This window comes from Fukomys damarensis, unplaced genomic scaffold, assembly GCF_012274545.1.
Source record: "Fukomys damarensis isolate Sample0158 unplaced genomic scaffold, DMR_v1.0_HiC HiC_scaffold_30, whole genome shotgun sequence".
Lineage (NCBI taxonomy): Eukaryota > Metazoa > Chordata > Mammalia > Rodentia > Bathyergidae > Fukomys > Fukomys damarensis.
Genome location: NW_022900942.1, coordinates 34,686,716 through 34,712,229, shown reverse-complemented (window position 1 = coordinate 34,712,229; position 25,514 = coordinate 34,686,716). Strand labels below are relative to the sequence as shown.

The window sequence follows — 25,514 nt, the reverse complement described above, 5'->3', positions numbered from 1 at the left end:
TTTTTTTTTTTTTTTTTTTTTTTTTTTTGGTACTGGGGATCGAACTCGGGTCCTTGTGCTTGCAAGGCAGGCCACCGAACCACTGAGCTAAATCCCCGGCCCTCAAATATTTCTTTAAATTCACTTACAGTAGCCTCAAATTAAAAAACAACCAAAATGCCCTTCAATAAGTACTGAATGGTTTAAACAAACAAGTACATCCATCCATTTAATGTAGCAGTAAAAGGCAAACTAGCAACATCTGCAACAACTTGGAAGGATTTCAAGGTATTATCACATTAAATGGAAAAGGACAACCTCAAAAGATCACATATAATGATTCCAATTATATAATATTTTAAAAATTGATGAAATTATGGAAGTAGAGATTTAGTGGTTGACAAGGGTTAGGAATGCTGTAGATGACTGAGGTGAGGGAAAAAGGGTAGCAGCAGGGAAACATTTATGGTGATGGACACTTGGGTATTTCCTTCCTTCTTTACTGTTTGTTATGGCTTATATCTAGATGTTCCCCTCTAATGGCTTGTATCTAGATGTGCCCTGAAAAGCTTCATGCAGTCATAGGTGGGGCTTTTTAGAGGTAATTAGATCTAGATTATGTGATGCAGGGATTAGGAGAGCCCCACCCTGGGTGTGGCACTAATAAATAAGATTACAGCCAGGATAGAATATAAGGGCAATTTCTGTTACTGCTGCTGCTGCTTGCTGTTTTTCTGCCTGCCCTGCCATGCCATGGACTATTTCTCTGCTCTGCCATGCTGCTCTATCTTGGAGTCAGGTGATTATGGACTGAAATTTTTATAGACTGAGAGCTGAAATATACCTTTACTTCTTTAATTTTGGGTGTTCAGTATTTTGTCTCAGCAGTGAGAAAAGTAAGACCAAAACCTCAGGCACTCATAAGTGGAGATTTTGGGAGTGCCTGGATTGTGGATGTGTGATACTGAATTAGCCCACTGATGGGTTTATAGCTGGTGTGACATTCAAAGGTGAAGACTAGTGAGAAGAGGTGAGTCACTGTGTGTGTGGCCTGGAAGAGTATATCCTTCTCCCTTGATGGCTTGACTGCCATGTTCCTCTGCCATGTCACCCTGTCCTGGAGCTACCTGACTACAGACTGAAACCTCCACAAACTGTGAGCTAAAATAAACTTTTTCTTCTTTAAACTGTAGGAATCAAGTAATCAAGTATTGTCTCAGCAATGAGAAAAATAAGTATTCCTTTTTTTTTTTTTTTTTTTTTTTTTTTGTCTTTTTTTTTGAAAAAAATTTTTTTAAAAGTAGGAACCAAGTTTTCTGATCGAGGTGGTCTCCCTCTTTGACCTTTGCTCAGATTATAAAGACCAAGTTTTCTGGGCAACGGGCTATAACAACCTCCTCCCTGTTTTTCTGTTCCTCTTCTTCTGATCCAAGAGTGAACTTACGCTAACCCTATTCCCTCCCCAATAGTTGCCTAGTAATGAATAAGTTAGAGATATTATAGGCTTTGCTGAGTATAGTTTGCCTAATTGTGTAATAACATAAAGTGTTCCTTAAAAATAGAAATAGAGTGCCCCCTGCTGAGCTCCTCATGAGTATGAGATAATTCCCCTCATGAGAATGAAGTATTTCCCCTAAGTGTCCCAATAATAACCCTTAGTAATGGAAAGTTAAAAATAGTATCAATCCTCAGCCCTATATAAGCCTGTCTTGAAAATGGGTCGGAGCCTTCAGTTGGAAGCTGCTGTGACAGTGCCACTGGAGGTCCAGGCTCGAGTTTGCCGGGCTCAAGCCTGCAATAAACTCCTCGTGTGTTTGCATCAGAAGAGACTCCTTGGTGGTCTTGGGGATTTCACGACTTGGGTACAACACTAAGAATTGAGCCGAAGGCCTTGGACATGCTCTGCCATGTAACTATATCCCTTGAACTTCTAAACTTTTGATTCAGGGTCTTGCTAAGTGGCCCAGGATGACCTTGAACTTGTGACCCTCCTGTTTTAGCCTTTCAAATAGCTGGGATTACACACCTGAGCCACTGCATCGGCCAGATTGATGTGTATTTTGAATGTGGTGGTGCTCACAGAAGTATGCACACATATTGCACCACTGTCAATCTCCTCTTTCTAATACTGTACTACAGTTATACAAGATGCAACCATTGAGAGAAAGTGGTTGAAGGGTACCTGTATTATCTTTGCACTTTCCATGATTATACAATTATTTAAAAATTTAAAACATCTTTTAAAAATAGAAATCACTGGCTATCTTTTTATCATTATTAATTTTGTTATTATTACTGAAAATAATTTTGCTATATAGATGATTAGGATCACTGAAAATGATCCACTCCAGGTATCAAATATTTTAGGAATCTCACAGTATACACTTAAAGGAAATAAACAAAAGACAAGAATATTCATAACAGCTTTCTTCCTAAGAGTCCAAACTGGAAATTAACAAAATGCCTATCATCTGGAAAACAGACAAATATATTGTGTTATAGTTACACACAGATTATAAAAACAAACAGAAGAAAAAATTATTTTGCTTTATGTATTTATTACATTACTTACAGTTTCAGTAATGGGACCTAATATAGTATCCTTACACAAAAATATGTTTTCTGCTCTGTATCAAAAAGTTGGCTGTGTTGCATTAAAAATACTGAAAATAGGGCCAGGGATTTTTCTCAGTGGTTCCACTGCCTGCCTTGCAAGTGCAAGGACCTGAGTTCAATCCCCGGTACCAAAAAAAAAACAACTGAAAATAATTTGCTTTCAGTTGGAGTTTGTTTCTTTAAATATACTAACAACTCATCTAACTAGCAAATATTCATAGACGTGAAATCTGTAATATGTTGCTAAATTCATTAATTTTTAAAAGCACAAATCCCTTATGAGCATTCCTTTTTTCTTAATATACTGAGAAACAACTGTAAGGAATAGGAAGTATAAATAGGCCATTGAGAATCATTTTGCTAGTGTCCCCACTACTATCTTAGCATCTTCTACCTTAGCAGACAGTAGCGAAGATGTCCAAGACCAACTGAGAATAGGGTGTGAGGATATACTTTATATAGGCTGGGAAATATAAATCTGACCCTATTTTGGCCCTACAAGCTTGAAGACCTAGGCAAACTTCTATCTGTGAAACTCCATTTCCTATCTTCAGGACAGGGGAAGTGGCAAGTCCCTCTGGCCCTATATATTCCTACTCTGGTTTTCTTCATGGCCCTCTTTTAGTTTCTCCCCTCACAACCTGTACCCACTTCTCCCTGCAGCAGTTTACTTCTCCTGCAGGCCTCTTGTAGGACAGATTAGGGCAATCTATATTGATAATAGCAAGTTTATGGCATTGCTATCAACAACAGAGAGATTTCAAAAGCTTTTCTTTGATCCCTCTGCATGTCTGGTCATCTTTGGATTTCTAACCTACTTAAATTTTTAATACTGTGAATAATGAACACTTGTATTCCTTCTACATTTTTAACTCAGGACTTATATTACTCCTGGACCATCTGTGTATGAATCCAGCTTGCCCCACACACTTGCCCACTCATAATTGTTAAGCAGATGACCTAAGTGATATTAATTTTTCCTAAACCAATCTATTTTTCTGTTGCAGAGTCCAGCACGAAGAAGGGGCTCAAAACTTTTACTGAATGAATGCTAATGACTATGCTATAAACAATTCTGGGTAATATTTGAATTTTTAAAATTCTTTCTGAAGATAAAATCTTAATCAGTTGTTCTAAAATTAAAAGGCACATGGAGTGGATGATTTGGGACATTCCATGGGTCGTATCACATAATCATCATTGTATTGAAAAGAGTAAAATGAACATATTAAACAAACAAACCTCAGAAATAAGACACCAATTCTATCTCCCTCTTAGAAGTACAAGACACACTAAAAATACGGTTGAGGAATATAATTAAATAATAAATTAGAAGTGTGTTTTTGCTTTAAGAGCTGTAGCTCTAAGAAGGCACTGAGAATTTTCAGAATATCTTTGATGTAAGAATAAGGCATCTCCATGGGTGTGGTGGCGCACACCTGTAATCCCAGCACTTGGTAGGCTGAGGCAGGAGGATCGCTGTGAGTTCAAGACCAGCCTGCAGCAAGCTTTTATGATGTAATGCCATAGGTCATCTAAGGTGGTCTTCCCTACAGACCTTGTGACTGTAAGTGAACAGCATGGGCCTGAAATTAGGGTATAGATTCAGGGTATACTAAAATGGAAGAGGAAAATGAAAAGTCAGAGTAGGCAACCACAGGATCAATGAGAACATTGAAGGTCCAGAATCTGAAAACAGGATCATCATAGGCAAGGGTCAGGAAGTGAATCAGAAATCCAAGGGATCAGATCATGAGAAACAGAATATAGGCATTCAATAAAGAATAGGGAGCCTAATACACATTCGGCACAGATAAAGACTACACTAGTAGGAAGCAAGCCCAATTTTATCAAAGACTTCCTAGGACAGGGCTTTTAAAAAAACTTTCTGGCAACAGCGAAAATGAGGTTAAGAGCCAAAATCAGTGACAAAATCTCACCTGGTACTTAATTTTAATTGGGAATCAAGATCAGAACATGCTAACGGAGTTTTCAGACAAACTCAGTACCCGTGTTTTCAGTTATATATAATATAAATAGAAGAGCTTAAATATAATTACTGTGCACACCCACCTGTAATTTTACCGTAAATCAGCATTTCTAAATCTTTTTTAATATTCCAAATTCAGAATCTATGTGTTTTTCACTATTCCATTACCTGAATTGTTGGTCTAACTTTTCAGCCACAAAATCTTGTCTTTCTTTTTCTTTCTTCTCTTTCAATAATCTGGTTTTCTCTCTCATTCTATCTTTTTTCTCTTCATTGGTTTCTTCTTTCTGTTGCATTTCAATAAAATATTCATTTTCTTCTGATGCTAAAAGTTCACGTAGCCTAAAACAAATGGACAAAAAAATTAAAACTGTCAGCCATTTACTTTTTGTTATATTAAATTTCCAAATTGTCAGATCATAAACTTTGTGGCAGGAAAAGATCATTGTAGTCCCCCATAAAATAAGACATTGATGTGTGCCATATTTTATTTGATCATATACAGATGAAGTATGAAATCTGTATTTTCAACAAAAGTAAAAAGGACAGATTTAAATTAAAAACAAAATATAAAACAATGTATTCTTTTGTAAAAATATTTGTAAGTAATAGTTATTGATTTAACTATGATCTTGACTATACTTGAATTTTTATGTGCATGTGTGCATGTGTAGTTCTGGGGGTTGAACCCAGGGCTTTTTCTATTTTTCATTTTGAAATAAGGCCTTGCTAAGTCATTGAGTTGTTTGCCCAGAGTGAGCTTGCATTTGTGATCCTCTCACTGCAATACACTGCACAGAAGGCTGGGATTATGGGCCTGCATCACCATGCTTGCCTTACACTTGATTTTCTGACAGGCCAACATCAAGGTGTGGTTTCAGAAATGTTTCATAATATAGGCCACCAGGTTTGCAGCCTTACTTATTTCGCCTTTCTTCAGTGTTGATAATAAACTCTTGCATGGCATCTTTAATTCTTGCTCTCACAAGACTGTTAAAAAACTTGCGGTCAATGTGCTGGTCCCACTCAACTTTGAGGCGATCCCGCTCAATTGACTTAATGGAAGCCAAAGTAGCCTGATGTTTCTGGTGGCTGCGCTGGATTCTTTCCAGATGTTGCTCCATCCCTGGGCCTTTGGGAGACTTGGCTCTCTTAACAAAAAAGCAAATATTATTTATAATAAACCAAATGTCAATAGTATATTTTCAATTAATCATGACCTCTACCAATAATCATACTCATGCTAAATAAAATTGGCCATACAAAACAGATACATCCTGATAAAACTGAAACAGCTTAAGCAACTAAGAAGTAACCTGTTTCATTCTTTAAACTTGTACTTAAGATGTGATCAAGTCAGTCTCAAATACAGGTGCTCCTTGACTTATGATAGGGCTACTATACTACCTGACAAATTCATTGTAAGTTAAAAATATTGTTAAGTAAAAAAAAAATGTATTTAACACACCTAAACCACTGAATATAACAGCATAGCAACACAATACACTGTGGAGAGTATTTCACATTCACCGTCATAATCTTATGGTCTGCTGAAAGCTATGACTTGATGCTTTTCCTAGCATCTTGAGATTATCACTGTTGCATCTTAGTTACTTTTTCATTGCTGAGACAAAATATTTGACGTTCATAAGTTAGAGGAACCATTTATTTTAGCTCATAGTTTATAGAGGTTTCAGTTCATAGTAAGCTGGCTCCAAGGCAGGGTGGCATAGCAGAGGAGTGCAGCACAGAAGAAACAGTCCATGGAAGGGAAGGCGGGAGGCAGCAAAGCAGCGAGCCTCCCTTACCCTTTATATTCTATCCAGGGTACAAGCCTATTGGTCGGTGCCACCTATACCCAGGTGGGGCTTCTGTATTTAGTAAAGCCATTCAGCCACACCCAGAATTATGGTAAACCAATCAGTAAACTAATCAAGTTATCACACATCCATAATACATATTCACACACCCTAGATGGAGCCACCTCCAAAAAGCCCCACCTATGAGTACATGAGTTTTGGAAGGACATGTAGATACAAGCCATAACACCTTAGAAAAGACCTAAATTCAAAATTCAAAGTAGAGTTTCTATTGAATGCCTATTGCTTTTGCACCATTGTGGAAAAAAAAAAAGAAGTCAAATCATAGTTTGTTGTAAGTTGTGGGTTGTATTTTTAAAACATTATTTGAAATTATAAATTTCATATAGGACCCTGGAGAATATTTGATCAAACCCATGTGCCCAAGGTGCTTCAAATAGTAAAGGTAGAGTTGGATAGAACAAAAATTAGAGGTCTTTAGGCAGGCATGGTGGTATAATTCCAGCACTCAAGAGGCTGAGGCAGGAGGATTGCTATATGTTTGAGACGAGCCTGGGCTACATAGTAAGTTCAAAGCCAGCCTGAACTATATATATAGTGAGACTTTACCAAAAAAAATATATATATATAAAATAAATAGATGGCTTCTCATTCCTTACCTTTATTTTGCTGCCCACTATTCCATATTACATCATAGTCGTCATCATCAAAATATTTTCAATAATTGCTTCTCAGCCTTTTGGCTACAATCAAGTGTAAAATATTATCAATTTAAAGGAGCTACCAAGCCGGGCATGGTGAAGCACTCCTGTAATCCCAGCACTTGGGAGGCTGAGGCAGGAGGATCTCTGTGAGTTCGAGACCAGCCTGGGCTACCTAGTGAGGTCCAGGTCAGTTTCAACTACATAGACCCTGTCTCAAAAACAAAAAAACAAAACAAATAAAAAATGAAAAGGAGCTACCATCTAACTCTATAGGATATTTTATGGTTTCCAGAATCAATTTATAGTGGCTACATTTTAAAAGTGAGAACAAACTAATTTTGATAAGATAATTTTATTTAACCAATATACACAAAATATTATCATTTCAATATGTGACTCTAGGAACATTTCAAGTGGTCAAAAGTCATGTGTGAGATAGGAATGGCAACACACACCTATAATCCCAGCACTCAGGAGGCTGAGGCAGGGTTTGCCGAGTGCGAGGGCCAGCCTGGTTACATAGCAAGTTCAAGGCCAGCCCAGGCTACATAGTGAATTCAAGGCTAGCCTGCACTACAAAGCAAGGCCTTGTCTCAAAAAAAAAAAAAAAAAAAAAAAAAAGATACCTTCATCCTGTTTGATTCTGGCCTCCATCCATCGCAAGCAGTGGTGAGCATTTCACTGAGTTTCAATTTTCTTATTTGTCATATGAGCAAAATAAATGTTCTCCCAGTGAGTATTCACAGTCCATTTTTAATTGTTTTCTCCTGGAGACTTGTTTAGTGTGCAAGCCTTATCTCTTGGTTGTTTTACTTCCTCTAACATAACTCTGTTACTCTCTAACATTTATATTTCTTATAACACACAAATACCTCAGGAGCACATGCACCAAGTCTGGCCTCTTTTTTTCTCCTAATTCTTTTATGAGAACAGTCTTTAATAGGCCTGCTTTTCTGACTTGGGGGTATTTTTTGTTCTGTTTCTTATTGGTTTCCAACATAAGAGCACCCAACCAAAAGCTAAGCCCCCAAGCACTGTGTTTGGATATAGGCACCAAAGAACATGAGTTTCTGTCCTTCATTAAATCTGTCTAGATTATCAGCTTGAACCTCACAGCCTGAAGAAGCTTCCTTTCTACTGCTTTCCAGTCCCCTTATAGTCTTTGTACCTAGAGGAGGAGCAGTCTGTAGGGTCAACTGAAATTTGCTAAGTGCACAGTGGAGAATAATACAACTGTATCCTTCATTATTCTTGATCTTTTTTTTCACAAACTGCCATTACAGAGTATATAGAATATAATTTACTGTTAATATTTAATTCTTCGTGGATGAGCAAACTGGCTTTGTAACTAGAGAATAAGCTCTGGTAAGGCAGGGATCATGCTTCTAAAGAAGGGTAAACTTTCCAGGATGACTGGACTCACTTCTGCAACATCTGTGTTGCTGTGCACAGGGGTGGGGGTCAAGCAAAAGGTAGATTTTCCGGCCTGTAGAAACTAGTTTGTAGGAACAAAGGACAAGAGGTGCTTAGACCAATATTTCATGGGTTCTCAGCAAGATCCAAATTCTGCAGCAAACAGCATCCCCATGGCCTACCACTACCGCCTTAACCTTGGAGACAACCACCTGGTGTAGTCTGCATGGATACTTCTGTCCCCTGCCCAATTACTGGATGAGTTGGCACAGCAAAGGTTTGGAAGCCACACATAACCCCTCACAGTTCAATTCCCCTCCCACAGATGATTTTCCTAGGGGCACAGGATCAGTCCAAGATTATTCTGTTGAATCATCACCAGCCCAGATCCCAGATCTGCTTCCTCTCCAGCTTTCTTTCCGTGTCTTGGAGACTGAAAATCCCCAAGATCTCAAGCGGCGATTCCACAAATAAGACTATGTATTGTGACTGGAGGTTGGGTGGGAGAAGAGAATGACAGATGAGTGGGCGAGGGGCGAGATGGGTGAGCGACCATGTTTCTTTTAAAATTCAACCGTCTGTACCCAGGACCTCCTGTCCTAGAGAAAAATCCCAACTGGGGCACAGGCTGCGCTATGCTAGGCTGGAGAGAGGGGAGATGGCGAAAACTGCAGGGTTCTGTATACCTATCTTATGCTTACCATGATCACCACCTTGGGAGTGGGGCCCTTAACCTCCCGCCGTACGATACCACACCGCTGGCTGTACATTTTCGTATCCCGCTGGTATAAAGCCGGCTAGGAACGACCGTGACCTGCAGAACCCGCCTCCGCCACCAACGTGAGATTTGGTTGCCAAGGTGAGCCTCACGGTGAGGGCAGTGGAAGTGGGTGGGTCGAGCGGAAGTTGGTCTCGTTGCCATGGAGCACACAGACGCCAGAGCTCGTAACTTCCTCTTGCAGCCCCGGAGTTGGGTCTGGGCCAGCAGCTGAGTTCCCGCCCTGGGCCAGACTGACACCATCCTGGCTCCGTTTCTCTAGGGCCCAGAATGGCCGGAAAAAAACCCTTTAAACCCGAGGGAAGTTGAAGATCTAATTATATTTCCAGTCCTCTCTACTATTTATAGACTGTGAACAGTTTAAAAGCACAAGGAAGACTAGTGAAAATTTTGTGGGAAGGCTAAATTTTGTACCTACGTTATTCTCGATGATGGCGATAATAATCATCACAGGACAACCTTATATTTGTGTAGTTCTTTACAATTTGCAAGATATTTTCACAGATACAACCTTTGAGCCTGACAAATATCTTACAGGGTTGATGAAACAGCAGGTATTATCATTTTACATCGAAATAGATTTAAGGCCCAGGGAGCCAAAGTGCTTTATTAAATCATCCAAACACTAATAATAAATTTCTTAATAAAGTAATTCTACTGCACTGGGCATAAACCAGGGCTTATACTTAGGGTTACCCTAGGAAAGGGGTCAGATCAAATGGGCTGGTGGGGGCACTGGTGTGACCTGGATGGGCACAGTTTACTTTAAGAAGTCTAAATTGAGGGGTCACTGTGGACCACGACAAGGATCCTGCTCAGTACTCCAGGTAATCGGTACCTGAGCATCAGGATACCATGCAGAACTGTCAACACAGATCAGGAAACCTGACCCAGCTCTCAGCACAGGTGAAGATCATAGCTGTATTTCCCGTCAAGAGCAAGATGGTTAGTACTAATAGGCAATTAAAAAATGACACTTTGGTACTCCCATTCTAAACTGGGGGCAACATAGAACACTAACTAGATCACAGGAAAAAAAATCAGTAACTACACCAGTCACTGAGGTATACTAACAACCACCATACGGCTAATGTTTACACTCTCTTAAGGCTGCAGTAAATTAGCATTCCTTAATTCTTTGTAATCCACCTGCTTCGGATTTCCTATGTGGTACATGTCTAGATTTGGATTCCATTTCCTGAATTGCTGGTTCAGCTTTTCAGCCACAAAATAAAAGTCTTTCTTCTAATAATTTCTTTTAATTATTTTTTTCCTCCTATAATGCTTCTTCTTTCAATTGTAGTTCGGTAAAATACTCATTTTCATTTACTGTTAAGAGTTTACGTAGCCTGAAACAAACAAAAAAGAAAGAAGTTAGGAAGTTTCCTGGGTTCCCTGGACAGTGTCCTGTGGGGCTGTGGCTCCTGGATGTTTGCATCTCAGTCTTAAGAGGGTTCTGGGCTACTAATGAGCCTGGGTGGAGCCATCCCCCTACACACACACCCTCTGGGAGAAGAAACAATGAAAACGGCAACAGGCACCCTCCTCCCCAGCAGGACTGGGAAGAGTCACTGAGGTGATATTCTGAGCAGCCCATCAGAATGTATTTTCAGAGGTCACAGGGATGCCTGGGCTGACAGCCAGCTGCCATCATTAAGTCCCACGTTGGTTCCGAGCTTGTCGCGGCCAGGCCCTCACCTTGGGCAGGCCTGGCAGTGTAACTCTGGTTCAGTGTTGCCTTTTTCTCCACTATTTGAAGAGGAAGTCACTTCCTTCAGAGCTCAGCCCAGGGACTGGCACTGTACTGAGTAGAGGCCTGCCCCAGAGCTGCCAGGTCAGCAGCAGACAAGGACAGTGTGTCTCAGCTGGCCAGATGACTTCAGTTGAGAACTGCCCATGGGCAGCCCCCTGGAAAGATGGGACCACTGGGCCAGGTGTAGAGCACCAGGAGCCTAATTTCAGCCACCCCTCGAAGGCCTACAGAAGCGTTGTGCCCAGATCCTTCAACAGAACTGATGATCCTGCCACCCACTACCATAGTTTCTCTGAGGCAGTCAACACGGTTACCACCATCCACACACCAAAGAAATGCTAAACATACAAGTCAATAAATGGGACAATAAAAATCATTTAAAAGTAATTTTTAAATAGAACTGCTTAAGAGTTAGAAACTAAATTTCCAATTTTTGCCCCAACAAAGTTCTCACAAAAGCTGGCTTCCCCATACTTTCTTCAATTGTGTATTTTCAGCATTACATTCCATGATAAATTTGGAAATCCATTCACCACTTGTAATACACATTGATACATTAAATCGGACGGACCATATCTTTTCAATTTCTGCATCCCAGTATTAAGTACAGTGCCTACCACAGGATAGGTTCTCAATACTTGAATAGCACAAAAACAGCCAAAACCAGTAAGTCTGTTCTGGGTGAAATTCTGTACTTGCTGTGGTCACCATGAAATCTATGGTCTTCAGCTTTGCATTTTCAGCAACGTAGTTTTATCAAGTTATTCTCAGGTGAGTAGCGAGACCCTTGGAAGCTGATTCATGGCAGGGTGGCTTTGTAACAATGTCAACTTGACTAGGCTATGTTTCCCAGAACTCCCTTCTCAGTGTGTTGCTGGCTAGGTCAGGCCACAAGAGACATTCTGCCTGAGAACTGGAGAGCAGAAGTGAAGAAGCTGAATATTCTTTTTACACTTGGAAGACTGGTGCAAGGACACCAGGAGCTGCTGCAGTTCATGCATGCTGTCACTTATTTGCTGGCTCACCTCTTTGGTGTGGGGCAGCAGATAGGCCTGCAGTCAGGCCTGCAGCTGCTCCACCTTTCCTGGGATCTTCCATCAGCCTCTCTAATCCTGGGCCAGATGCATTAATTTTATGAGGAAGGGCACCAGTTTCTTCTGCAGGATACCCATATCATCGAAGTGGGAGGCGACGAGAGACTGACATGGGTTCCAGGCCATTCTCATTCGTGCTGGCTCTTGCTCGTGGGCTCCAATGTGTCCTCGGTCTCCCAAACTTTATATCCATCTTCCCTTTCCGACTGCCTCCCTGCAGACTTCAAGCTCCAGCATTAGATGCAGACAACAGCCTTATAGAGACTGTTTAACCAGCTCCCATAATTACACAGGTTCAAATCCCTCTGACAAATCCCTTAAAATACATGTGTATCTTGTGTATTTTGGTGGTTCTGCTTGATTGTACCCTAATTCACTCACATGGTAATCAGACTCTTCACTCAGGAGTCAGAATGCCAGTCAAATGAATTTTCCTGAGAACATCACTGTCAGAATTACAAGAGTAATAGGGTTGGGTTTTGGACCCTAGGGAGAAAATTGCAGTAACAGATTACCCAGTCTTGGTTGGGGCTGGGCTAAATAAGGCAAGGCAGAGAACAGAAGAGGAGAGTGGCAGAGAGCTGTATCTTCTAAGTTACAAATGGGAAATAACTAATCCATATCTGACTTAACTACCGATACAGTGCTGAGAGTAGGTAAGGCAAGGGAGGCAAAAGGGAGAATAAAAAATTTAAGGACGCACTGTCAGTCTTGGCCCTTATAAAGCTAAGTAACAAATTATGTCTGATCTTTTTGGCATTTTATGAATGAAGCATGCATGCTAAGTGAGGTAAGGCTTAGCTAAGACTGACCCTGGGGTAGAACTGGAAGCAGGAACTAGCCTCCTAGTAGACATTTGGGTTGAGGGGCAAGCAGAGCTCATAAGAAGGCAGGAAACACCTGTTTGTCAAGAGACATGGGCCAGGCTGGTTCCAAAGACTTTAGTTTGAAAGACTTTACTTCCAAAGACTGCTCTGACTGAGGTCGGAGAGTCAGTCTGACAAGCAAAGCAGACAGCACGCAACGGAGAAGACACCTTTTAGGGGTGAAGATTGCTATGTAGCACACGGGTCCTGTGATGAACTCAGTTTCTATAAGAATAGCTGCTCTGAAAACAAAGTTACCCCATCCATATAGCTTTGGCACTCCTTAAACCATGCTAAAGGCAAGAGTATAACGGATTTATACATTATTTACAGTAATCCACTGTCTGTTTTCAAAGTCACTGAAGATGATTACTACAACACTGCACGTAGGATTGCAGTTAAAAGTTTAGTGCCTTAAAGAACAAAGCCTTTTACAGCCCCAGGATAATTCTAGCTTTACAAACTCTTGCTATTCGACATAGGGAAAGTTCATCTGAGTGTTTTTTCATCTGCAAAATTGCACAGAGCAACGCTGCCTAAAAAGACTGCTTTGAGGATTCAAAACATTGGATCCATAGGAGCTCAATGAACAGAAGAAATTCCTTTCCTTTCCTCATTTATTCACATTGCATTTTCAATTGTTGTCTCCCTGAGAAAATGTTTAGAGACACTGCCAGGTCTCATCAGAAGCCACTTAATTCATATTATTAGCTTATTTAGGCTGTTTATGGTGGCTTTAATTGCATCCCCTTCCCTACACCACCTCCCCAACTGTTCCATCCAATCTCTCCTTTTGAGAGAAGCAGATACACCAACTTTCTACTCTGACTTTCTCTTTCCAGCTGCTTCCTGTTAAGTCTGATGTACTGAGTAGGCCTGCTCAAGTTTGCTGGGAAGTTTTCCTTTTAGGGTTGATACACACAAGCCCTGCAACCAATCTATGGTCCAGTCCCTAGGAGATCAGGGTTGTCTTGTGAAGCCGGTCTGCAAATTATCACCTTGAGTTCTATAGTCTGCAGAAGCCTCCAGTCTACTGCTTTCTAGCTCCAGGTTTTTTAAGGCCCTTGGACCTAGAGAAGAGGGAGCAGGTCTGTATGTTGAATGAGGTATGCTATGTACAAAACGGAGCATCACAAAACCATTTCCTACTGTTCTGCATCCTCCACCCATTTCCACTTAATTATCCTGTATTTTTCTTAAATATTACCAGTTCAGACAGACCTGTAATATATAACTATTTTGCATACAGGAAAATAATAAGCTTAAGTAAGGATCCTGCGTCTTCTAAAGGCCAAGCTTTATAGGACTCAATGCTGTCATCATTAGGCCCCTCAAACCACTGTGCATTCAGCAGAGGCTCAGTTAGTAATTATGTCATACCCTAGGTATAGCTGGCACAGTTTCTGGTCTGCTGGAACTGGTCAAGGTAATTCAGGTGCTTAAATAATAGTTTCTGCTGCCTGTCTCTGGGGTTCTGTGCAAGGCCTGTGGACCTTCTACAGGAGTCAGCATTCCTGTCTTCCTCCCACCGTCTCAGGCCTTATAGACATCTATCTACCCTTCATCCTATTGTCAGGGCCAATATAAAATTTCTGCATAGTATCTGAAACAGTAACCTCAACAGGGAAGGCTCAAGAGACATAGCCCAAGCCCCTCCATAGAGGCTACTCTGGGAGGCATAGGACAAGCCAGAGGTCATGCAGCTGTATGCACCCAGAGAGTGAGCTTAAGACCCACACCCCCTACCTACCCAACATCCAGGCCAGCCCAGCACTAACTCTATGATATATACTCTTCCCATTGTCAGGGACACCCAGTGGTCTCTTAAGAGACTCCAAAGGCCTTCAAGACCTCAAATGGTGATCCTCCAAGAGCTTCTATATTATTAAGTTTAGCCTTTCCAGGATTGTCTTAGGATGGTAGGGACAAATTCTTTCAAATCTTATCAGACCATCAGGTCTTCTCTCCCTCCCCCAAAAAGAGATCCTGACCTGGAATGTTACTGTACTGGATTTTTGCAGAAATCTCTAGGATGCTGCAAAGCCCTCTGCACTAGTTGTGAACAGCACAGCAGGTGGGCCATTATCTCTCTCTGCGCCCAATCAATCTGCTGGATGTACTTTTAAAATTCAGGGTCCACATCTGACCAGCACCCACCCCATCCCCACCGTTCACTGTGTGGGGCACACCTTGGCAACCAGGCTGCTGTGTCCCGGAAGCGGGTTCCACCCAGGCTGAAAATCTCCGTGATCTAGGGAAGAATTAACATCATGGGTCAACATGGCTGGAGGGGCTAAGGCAAGATCAGGGCAGGGACGGGTGTCCCCCAGCACTGACCACGGGTGTGCCAGCCCCTCCTGCCTCCTCCTCTGGGGCCGATTCGGAGACACAGCCATCCTTGTTCTCCTCCTTTCCCTCCTCAGGGTCAGGTGGCTCTTGCTTCACAGGTGGCAGGCCCGGGTCTACTGCCTGGGAGAAGTGGGAAAGGGCAGCAGTTAGAAGGACAGGGTTGGACTGAGCAATGTTCCTACAGCCAACCTGTCATCGTGTTGTCAGATCTCACTTCCTTCACAGTTCAGCACAGAGATGCCAGCTTGTGCCTAAAATCCTTTACCATTCCTCACTGGTCTCCATTTTCCTGTTAACTGGGCAGCAAATTGGACAAAGCTAGTTGCCTGTGGATAATTGTGCAGAACAGCCACCATCAGCATACCTATCACTCTCACAGTGCTACCATCACAGCTCACTATCACTCTGCTTACAGACCACCCATTATGGCACCAACAGAACATCCATCACTGCCCCCACCTTGCTAGGGCAGCCAGGCTGCAATGTGGGAGAAGTCAGGACGGCTGTGCCTGGTGTCCACTCTTCGTGGGCATCTGCCTTCTCTTGCTTCACCTGAGGTAAGGCCACAACCCAACTCAGGCCAGAGCACTGGGCCTCCTGCATGAGGGAGGATGGCAGCAGACATAGTCTCAGCTCCCTGACAGGAGCCTTGATGGCACTGGGAAGGGAAGAGTACAGTGGGGCCCTCACCTGCAATGGAGCTTCTGTAGAAGCTGTAGCAGGGCCAGGAACCTGCACAGGACTGCTGGCGCCCTCTCGCAAAAACACAAGGTCGGTGCCAGGTGGAGGCAGCACAAAGCCACCACCTGCTTCCTGCTTCAGTGGCGCCTGGGCACGACCTGGTCGGGCTGTATGCGTAGCCAAAGTGGGCTTCAGAGTGGGGCCCAGACGGGGCCGTCGAGCAGAACCAGGCCTCTTTCGACGAGGGTAAAGTGGGGGCGATCCTGCCCACTCCTCGGACCCTGACCCGGTACTGGGCAGCAGCCGCTTCTGTGAGAAAAGATGGGGTACTATGGCCACCTAGTACCCTGACCAACCACACCCACCCTTCCCTGTTCAGCGTGCCTGCTAACTTCCCATTAGTCCCAGAACACAATTTCCGAATGTATCAGCCTTCATCATTGAGCCTGCCAGTCTCCCATTAGCAATGCCTGTGTAACCTACAGTCACTTACCCCAGCACAATGTCTTGGCCGGAGCTACTGTACCTCCCAACCCACCTAACAGGCCTGCCCACCACTCCCAGGCACTGGAGTACCTGGCCCAACCTATCCCATCCACTTGACCCTTCCTGCCCCACCCACCATGGCAAACTGCAGGCATTGGCGCCAACGACACTTCTGGCGCTTCTGGTTGCTGCCCCCGAATTTGGGCTTGTCGCAGCAGAAGTCACAGCGGCCACAGTCCATCCGCCGTAGGCAGGCTGCACAGGCCCCGCACTTGCGGTTCTGCCGGCGGTTCGTGTAGGGCTGCTGGGGTGGGGGGGAATGGTGGTGCTGTCACTAGGACTAGGAGAGGCTATTCTCAATGCCCATTCCAGTGCTCTTCGTGGTATTCCTTTAGTCCCACTGGAGAAGCCAGCTGCACAGTAGTTTTAGTCTGCTGACTCCCCATTTGTCACAGTTCAGCACTGGCAAGTTCAACATTAGCCACTATCACTGTCAGCTGGCCTTCAATACCATTAGGACTGTGGCTGCTTCATCGCAGTTATCATCACAGTAACATCACAGTATCTGCTGCTCTCTAATCAGCTACCAAGACAATGTTTTTGACCCCCACTTCCAGCAGGATTTTTTTTATCCTCTATTAGCTCCCATCAATTGCTGGCTATATCGGCGCATCCTGCAAGAACACTGAGCACTATGCTCCCTGCTCCATCAGCTCCACCACTGGGTCTGCTGGTTCTGTGTTAGCCACCAGTGTTGGTTCATCTGACATAGGCACTGTCACCATATATGTTAATTCCATATTATTCCTTCCCCATTACTGCTCATCCTATTCTAGAACCCATTACTGTGCCTTGTTGCTCCCTTATTAGGCCTACTTTAGCAACTCCTTCTTTGGGGTTAACCAAGCATCTAGAGTGTCTAAGCTTATCCAAGTAGGGTAGGGCCACTCACTAGCTCGTCCTCGTCTACCCAGTAATAGATGACTTCGGCAGGTGATGAGGGAGCCAGGGCGCTGGCATGCTGCAGAGGCAAACGGGGTGGGGGTCAGGGCAGGTACTGGGTAAGGTTAGGGCTGTGCTTTCCCCCGGCCCATCAGGGCCTTACCAGTTCTGCAGGCTCTGGGGGCTCTGTTGCAGGAGGTGGAGGCAGTGCCTGAGCTTGGGAGTGGCGTTGGGCAACCATCTTGGAATCAGAGCCTCCCCTGCGGCGGCCACGTTTACCCTGGGAGAGAGCCAAAGGAACAGTCAGGGCTTGGTGGCACCAGTCAGACACAGGACACCCTGAGAATATGGAAAGCATGCACTACAGGCCAGGCACAGTGGCACATGTATGTAATACCAGCTGTTGGGACACTAAGGCAGGAGGTGCACATGTTCAAGGCCAGCCCTTCCCAGAACACAGTGAGACCCTATCTCAAACAGAGAAAAGCATGCATGGGACAAGCAGGCAGAGTGTGCAGTGTGGAACTCACAGCAGGGGGAGCCACAGCCAGGGGAGGGCGTCGCTGACATCGCTGATGATGGCGACTGAGGCGGTGAGCAAGGTGCTGGCAGACAAAGGCAGGTAGGCAGGTCAGGAAGGTGAGTGTGAGATGGAAGAAAAAAGAAGACATGAGGTGGGCAAGGCCAGGTTGAGAGGAAGCAGCAGTGGCGGTAACTTTTAACAGCAGAATGAGCTCTGGCCCAGCCTTGGCCCCGCCAGTGCTGGACCCTCCAGCCTGACTCACCCGAAGGCAGCGCCGCTGCACACACCTCCACTGGCGCCTAAGACCAGGGCGGGGAGGGCGAAGGCAGACTCGGCAACGGCCACAGTCCTCTTGGGTCTGACAGCCCCGGCACACTCCACACCCTCGGCTCTGTGGGGGGCCGGAGGTGTGATGCAAGGGGTCAGGGCTATGAGGGCCAGAAGCTGGGGTGAGCTTTGGGCCCACCCCACCTGCCGAACTCACCCTCTCCACAATCTTGAGGCAGCGTCTCTGCTCACACTTGCAGAACAGCCCTGAGGCCACATCATGGGGCAGCTGCAAGAGGCAGGTGGAACAGGCCCCGCAGTCCTCAGTTACTCGACAGGCTGCACACTCTCCACAGCCAACACGCTGCCAGAAATGAGTGGCATGAGTCACAGGCCCAGACAGGGTAGCCCCAGGACCTTGCTCCTCCCATGTCTGCTGAGCCAACATCAGCTCCCATCACCATGTCTGTTAGTCCCCCATTAACTGCATCACTGTGTCTTATAATTACTGATTAGCCACCCATACTAAGTCTACAATGTCTACCAGTCCCATTAACTTCATCCTTGTGTCTGTTGATAGACATCCTATTAATTCCCCTTCCTATGTCTGCTAACCAAACCCATGGGTGGATCCCTATAAAAGAACTCACATACCCTGTGAAACTACCACCAATCCTGGAACCTCTACCAGCCCCATCACATCTTATCCCACTGCAGGGCTCTGAGAAGAAAGCACACTGTTCTTACCTTAAACATCCTCTGCTCCCGGTTGAAGGCAATTCTCTGTGCTGGGAGAGGGACAGAGAGGAGGAAGAGAAGAATAGATACCTAGTTTCACCCACTGCCTTTGCCCCAACTCCCTTCTACCATTCAACCTCTATCCACACTTCATACTTCCTAAATCCAACCTCCAACTATGCCAATAGCCTCTTTCTTAACATTCACCCATCAACCTCCAACCTAGCCTGACACTGGGCCTGTCCCAGCTCTTGTCTCCCAATGTCCTATCTGGGGGGGGGGCAATCACCTCGGCAGTCCTTGCACAATGTCTTGAGCCTCTGCCTTCCAGTACCATCCCCTGAGAAGCTGATTCCACAGTTCTCACAGCACCTGAGATGGGAAAGACAGGTGTGGGGCCCCAAGAGCACCTCCAGTCTCATTTCTCTCCTATCTGGCTCAACTTAGGCCAACACTCACCCAGGTGCAGGGAATGAAGCTGGGGCTGTGTCATTATCAGCCTTGGTTTCATCCTCTTGGGTCTCTTTCCTGACCTCACCTCTCTGGGGTCCAACATGACGTTTCTTAGCCTTGGCTGGCTTAGAAGGCTTCTTTCGTTTCTTGCTGGGGACAGCCACAGAACGGGCCTGGAGACGAGAGGGCAGGAGTGTGGGTCAGCATATGGATGTTAGGCACAAGTCACCCCTGCCTTGGGCACCCCACATTGTGAAGTACCTTAGGGGCTGCATAGCACAAGATGCCTTGTTTGAAGTCGAAAAGGCTGAGGTCACACGCAGGGCCCAGGTATCGGGTGAGCTCAACTTTGCTTCGGATCCTGTCTCCTGTGGGGCTGGGGATGGGCTAGGATGAGTTGGCACCCAGGTGGAGCCAATGTCATGCTACTCATTCAGCCCTCCCAGTTAGTGGGATACAGGAAGCAGCCTGGAATGGGCCTATGAGCCCACCCAGGTCTCACACCAACTAATCCAGAGTAATGAAAATAAATATAAAATATGACTAAATACCACCATGTATACAAACATAAAGTCACAAGATGCATAATGTTTTGGTCAATGACAGACCACATATTGTATGGCAGTTCCATAAGATTATGCGAGCTAAGAAATTACTGTCTCGCAACATTGCTGCCATTATAATGTAGTGAGGCTGGTGTAAATAAGCCTGTGCTATCAGTCATATATAAGTATAGTACATATAATTATATATAGTATAAAATACTTGATAAAGTGATTATTACTGGTTTTTATATTTACTACATGCTTTTTATCACTTAAGTATATTCCCATTTATAAGAAAAGTTTAATGTAAAATAGTGTGACATGTTAAACAAGTGGCAGCCTTATTCATCTCTTTTACAGCAGTTCTTGATTTTATCACTTTCTCATGCTTGATTTGTTTTGTTCATCAGTCTAAGGAGCAAAAGGCAATAGCATATGTATATGCACACACACACACAGACACACACACACGCCACATAATATTTTGATCAATGATGAACTGAATATACAAAAGAAGTCCCAAGATTATATTGTCCAGTGACATGGTACCAGCTGTCCTAGTCTAAGTACATTCTATAAAGCTTGCATTATGAGTTTGCCTGACATGTTTCTCAGAACATATCTCTGTCCTTAAACAATGCATGACTGTATAACCTATACCATCTAGCTTTGTGTAACTATGCTCTATGATCCTGTCACAATAAATTCACCTAACAGTACATTTCTCAGAATATATTTTCATTGTTAAAAGCAACACATAACTGCATAAATGCAAAGAGAAAGCTAGGTATGGTGATGCAAGCCTGTGATCTAGCCACTTGAGAGGCGAAGGGAGGAAGAATGAGTTTGAGGCCAGTCGGGGGAACATAGTGAGATCTGGTCTAAAAAAATAAATAAACCAAAACCTCAGGTGCAGTGGTGTACACCTGTAATACCAACTACTTGAGACGCTGAGGCAGGAGGACCAATTAAGCCCAGGAGTTCAAGTCTGACCTAGGTAACACAGAGTGACCTTATCTTAAAAACAAACAAACAAAAAATGAAGAACACCAAGAGACCATAGGGCAGTGATGGCAAACCTTCTAGAGACGAATGTCCAAACTGCAACCCAAAATCCACTTATTCATCACAAAGTGCCACCAAAGCAATTAAACCTGAATACTTCAGTTCCAGTTTAGAAAAAACAATTCATACATTAACATCTTTTGTCTTAAAAGAAAAATACATAACACGCATGCCATAGGTTCACCACAACTGCCATAACAGATGCTGGGGATGTAGCTCAGTGACACAGTGCTTGCCTAGCATGTGCAAGGCCCTGGGTTTGATCCCTATCACCACAAAGAAAAAAAAAATAATGTTAGAGACCTCTAAAAAAATAAATGTAGAGAATATAGCTCAGTGGAAAAGTGCTCGTCTAGCATGCACAAAGTCCTAAGTTCAATTCCCAGTAACAAAAAGAAAAAAAAGACATATCTACAACACAGTACTAGTGGTATTGAAATTACTTTATATAAATAAAAACACAAATGAGAACAAGTAATATGTAAAACATATAAGCATTACATAATCAAGTAAAGAAAATGTGTAAAAGAAATGGTTTAAAATATATAAAAATGAAACTACATACAATATAAAATATAATTAATGATGGGAAAAATACTCTACAGGTCTACTCATTTCTGTGAGGCATTGATTGTGCTTTATAATAAATTATCTTTTCAAGAACATTTAGGCAGCAAATAAACTCAGAAGATAAAACATGGGGTCTCCTTTCAGACCAAAAAGAAAACGTACTATCCTAGTATAAAAAAAGATTTAATTCAGTAAGTTCAGACTTGTTTCCCTATAATATAATTCACTGTACATGTAGTAAATGTTATTGTACTCTCAATGTCACTAGATGGGAAATGGGATTCAAGGTACTAGCATAAAAATAATGATATTCTGGATCTTGCTAATGGTGTAATAAACTGATTTTCATCACTGACCCAAAAGTCTTGTATTTCCTACCAGCATCCACAAAACTGTTATGAAGGCACTTGTCTGCAAAAGTAGGGTTAAACCTCAGATCCCACAGTTCTTGACAACTATACTCACAAGTTCCAAAAGTTTTATACAAATATGTAAATATGAATCAAAAGTAACTATTTACAGTTCTACTACATTCCTTTAGGGAAATGGCAACTTTGACATAAAATGAAAACAGAGTGTAGAAAGTTTAATAACTATCTGAAAACATGAAGATGTTTATAAACTTGTTTTATATTTACAGTCAATTCTCATTATTCATGGTAATTAGGTTTTTAATGCTGCCACGAACCCTGATTTAGTGAATTAGTGAACATTCCTAGGAAAAACACAGGGTTACGTTCCAGCAAAACTTTGGTCATTTTCTTTAACTCATCAATGCGTAATATTATTTTAGGTATTTATTTAGACACCTTTCTTAATCTATGTATTTTTACAAATGATTGTAGAGTCCCTCTCTGAATGATTCAAAGCCAGGGGCTTTGGAGGCTGTTTTTGTCATATAGGTTCAATTGCCAATGTCCTTATCAAACAAGTCAGCCTCAAAAAAAAAGTCTCACAGGCATTGAAAATCTATTCTACTAAATAACCCTTTTCCTGTATAACATCAAATATTTTTAAGACTTTTCCCCACAGATTCCCCTGATCTGTACCTGCACAGCATAAAAATTTAATATTTTTCATGCCATATCAACTTTTGAAATGTACCAGCCAGCACTAGCTGAGACAGGCTTACATTTTCCTAATACTGGGTAACATGTCTTTGGCTTTCCTTGTAATAAATAATAATGCTGTCCAAAATACTTTATTGGTTATTTTATAGCTCTACAAATTTAGCTGTTTTTCCATCTTTTCCATAGCTTGATCAAATATAGATGTTACTTTTTGTACTTCCCAGAGCGGCCTCATAAGTTTCTTCTTCTTTTTCTGGACATACCATACGTTTAAGTCATGACATTGAACTCACAGCTAACACTGTAACTCATGCTCAAATGAAGCTTATCTGACAAGTATTTTCTCCGTAAGACATGTTACAGCTTTCTTGCACCAAAAACACTACATGGCACTTCAGAACTTTATCTGGGGATCATTTTGAACAGTAAAATCACTAGAAAAACACACAAAAATGAAAAAAAAAAAATGGTACTAAATACACCACATAAAGGAAAGCTGAAAGAGAAAGGCCTTGTTCCATGTTGGCTAGGAATATGTGCACTGGGGTACTCAAATTTTTAACAGCTGTGTCTGTGAATAACCACGAAAGCACCGAATTAACTTTGGTCAAATAAATTTTATTAAGTAGGTGAATTTGCAAATATGAAATCTTTGAATAATGAGGATTGACTATGTGCATAATTTGAAGTCTACCCATCAATTTAACCACAGCTGTATCTAACCAGGCTCAACCCCTCCCCTAACTCTGCCCACAACCCACCCAGTACCTCTGGTAATAGGTGTCTGAGCGTCCACAGGTGGCCCCTGACTTGCGATAGACTTCACGTCGCTTCCAGCCAGGGCCCAGGGCTGGGCAGTCCAGCCAGTCCTCAGCCATGAGGCCTCAGGAAGCAGCAGCAGCCTGCAAGGTGGAGAAGGATGGGGCATGGGAAAGACTGAGGGTCCAGAAAGGCATAGGGAGAAACTGAGGCTCTAAAGAGGAATATACTGTCCCAAGCTACACAAATCATTGGTATCCTTTAATTCTCTGCCTAAAACCTAGTACCTGCCACAGGGAACTAGCTTTTGTATGGGAGAGAAAGCCCCATTCCCATCCTTATTCATCCCTGTCCTGGGACCAGGGGCTCTTCATTCTCTCCTTAATCTGCTAGATGCCATTGCTCTCCATTCTCCGACTGAGTCTAGCATTTCTTTCTATCACAAAACCAAGACCTTTTTATTCTTCTCCCTCATGTCTGTCTTTGGCACAGGAGACCCTCCCTGACTTAACAAGGGATTTTATCTTTCCTCTTTGTCACCCTAACGCCCTCATAATTCATAGACCCAGCCTGAGAAGACTCATCTCTCTGACCTTATTCCTCTTTTCCTTAACCCTAGAGTGGCCAATTTCTTTCAGGATTTTAACTGTCCCACTTCTTCCTCCAGTATGATATCTTCATAATTACCTGCTATTTCAGTAAAATGACTTCAACTTCCTCTGCAGAGGAGCCCCCCTGCTCCTCTGTATTATTGCCCTGAACAGCCCCTCGTTCTTCCTATTCCTCAGTTTGGAAACCTCCCACGTCTCCCTTGTCACAGCCTAAGAGCTCCCCCATCCTCAACTTGTGTTCCTTCAGTATTCTGATCTATAACTTCCCCAATCTCGACCCACAAATCTATCTCCCTCTCTCTCCTTTACAGCCAGAAAGTTATCCACTCTTTCCCTTCAGTGTTCTCATTCTCCATTTATCTTATCCACCTGAAAAACTTGATTTCTTCCTCAGCACTCCAAACTGTCCCCTCCTTTCTCACTGCCCAGGATCATTTCTCTGTCGGCCTCCTGATACTCTATTCATACTCCATGGGTCCCCCATCAATCCCTTTCAGCATCCCAATCCTCCCATTTCTCTGTGTCATCGGCATAAGTACCCCTTATTTTTCCCTCTGAGCATTATGAACCCCCACTTCTCTGCTTAACTTGGAAGGCCCGGTGTCACCCTCTGCACTGTGTAATCTCCTCCATTCTACCGCCCTCATTCCGAGATCCTGATACTCCTATCAGCATTCTGAGCCACATTCCATCCTGTCCTCCGTCTAACTCCCTCCGTTGCTCCCTTTTAATGTGCCGACGCCCGCCATTCCTCCAACTCCTCGGCCTGAGGGCCTTTCATTCCTCCCGTCAGCGTTCAGAGCCTCAATTCCTTCCTACCCTCCGCCTGAGCGCTCTCCACTCCTACGCCTGTCTCACCAGCTTGGCACCGGGCCCGTAGCTTGCGCCGCTCTAGGCCCTCAGACCCATGGTAAGGGTCCCGCCTGCGCGTCCCGCCTAGCTCTACTCTTCTTCCTCCTCCGCAGCCGCCTCCTCGGAAATGGTAGCTGTCGTCTCCGCCGCTGTTCGTTGCTCCCGGAACCGGAAATCCGTTGACTGCCTCTCAGGCTCCGCCCCCGACGTGAAACCTGCGAGCGGCATTGGCGGCACGTGCCCTTACGGGGCACACTGCCGCGCCAGAGTGCCGAAGCTCCAAAGCGGCGCGCGCCCTTTGTGTGCTGCGCCTGCGCGGTGACTCTAACTGCAGTTTACGCGCCCCCCCTCTTTCAGGGCACTGCAGCGCCTGCGCTGCTCGCCTTCCCAGCTGGCGCGTCTTCCCCACGCAGTCCAGTCTCAACCTAAGGGGTGTGGACAGTATGGGCTCTATCTCCACTGGTCAGCGGCCACAAAGTCTGGAGCCGCGCTTGCACTCCTGCATCCCCTCCGTTATGGTCTCACCTCCCTGTAAACGCCCGCAGCTCTTTCCGCAGGAGCAGACCGGGGGATGGTGGGGTGAGGCCATG

General features: G+C 43.8%; 2 protein-coding genes across 19 annotated transcripts in view; both read right to left on the bottom strand.

The window, feature by feature from the left end:
* The window catches only part of Cfap53 (cilia and flagella associated protein 53), a 27,039-nt gene extending 17,597 nt beyond the window's left edge, over positions 1 to 9,442 (bottom strand). The window contains exons 1-3 of the mRNA XM_010621697.3: positions 9,224 to 9,442; positions 5,507 to 5,736; positions 4,754 to 4,927 (exon numbers count right to left, since the gene is read on the bottom strand). Of these exons, the coding sequence (XP_010619999.1) occupies positions 4,754 to 4,927; positions 5,507 to 5,736; positions 9,224 to 9,292 (473 nt within the window). The 5' untranslated portion in view covers positions 9,293 to 9,442. The remainder of the gene's footprint in view (positions 1 to 4,753; positions 4,928 to 5,506; positions 5,737 to 9,223) is intronic.
* A 622-nt stretch (positions 9,443 to 10,064) lies between these two features.
* On the bottom strand, positions 10,065 to 25,219 carry Mbd1 (methyl-CpG binding domain protein 1). 18 transcript variants are annotated; one of them, XM_010621700.3, is made up of 17 exons: positions 24,931 to 25,215; positions 23,471 to 23,604; positions 19,714 to 19,828; positions 19,459 to 19,625; positions 19,289 to 19,371; positions 19,009 to 19,049; positions 18,479 to 18,625; positions 18,257 to 18,385; positions 18,002 to 18,076; positions 17,635 to 17,751; positions 17,482 to 17,550; positions 16,666 to 16,833; positions 16,053 to 16,352; positions 15,822 to 15,959; positions 15,351 to 15,482; positions 15,203 to 15,264; positions 10,065 to 10,649 (listed from the first exon to the last, which is right to left on the bottom strand). In XM_010621700.3, the coding sequence occupies exons 2-17, from the start codon at positions 23,578 to 23,580 to the stop codon at positions 10,577 to 10,579; spliced, it is 1,926 nt and encodes a 641-aa protein (XP_010620002.1). In that variant the 5' UTR covers positions 23,581 to 23,604; positions 24,931 to 25,215; the 3' UTR covers positions 10,065 to 10,576. The 18 variants fall into 18 exon arrangements, with proteins under 18 accessions (XP_010620002.1, XP_010620018.1, XP_010620000.1 ...); XM_010621698.3 differs by lacking the exon at positions 10,065 to 10,649 and adding an exon at positions 12,070 to 12,368 and having other exon boundaries at positions 24,931 to 25,216; XM_010621703.3 differs by lacking the exon at positions 10,065 to 10,649 and adding an exon at positions 12,285 to 14,083.
* Positions 25,220 to 25,514: the final 295 nt, after the last annotated feature.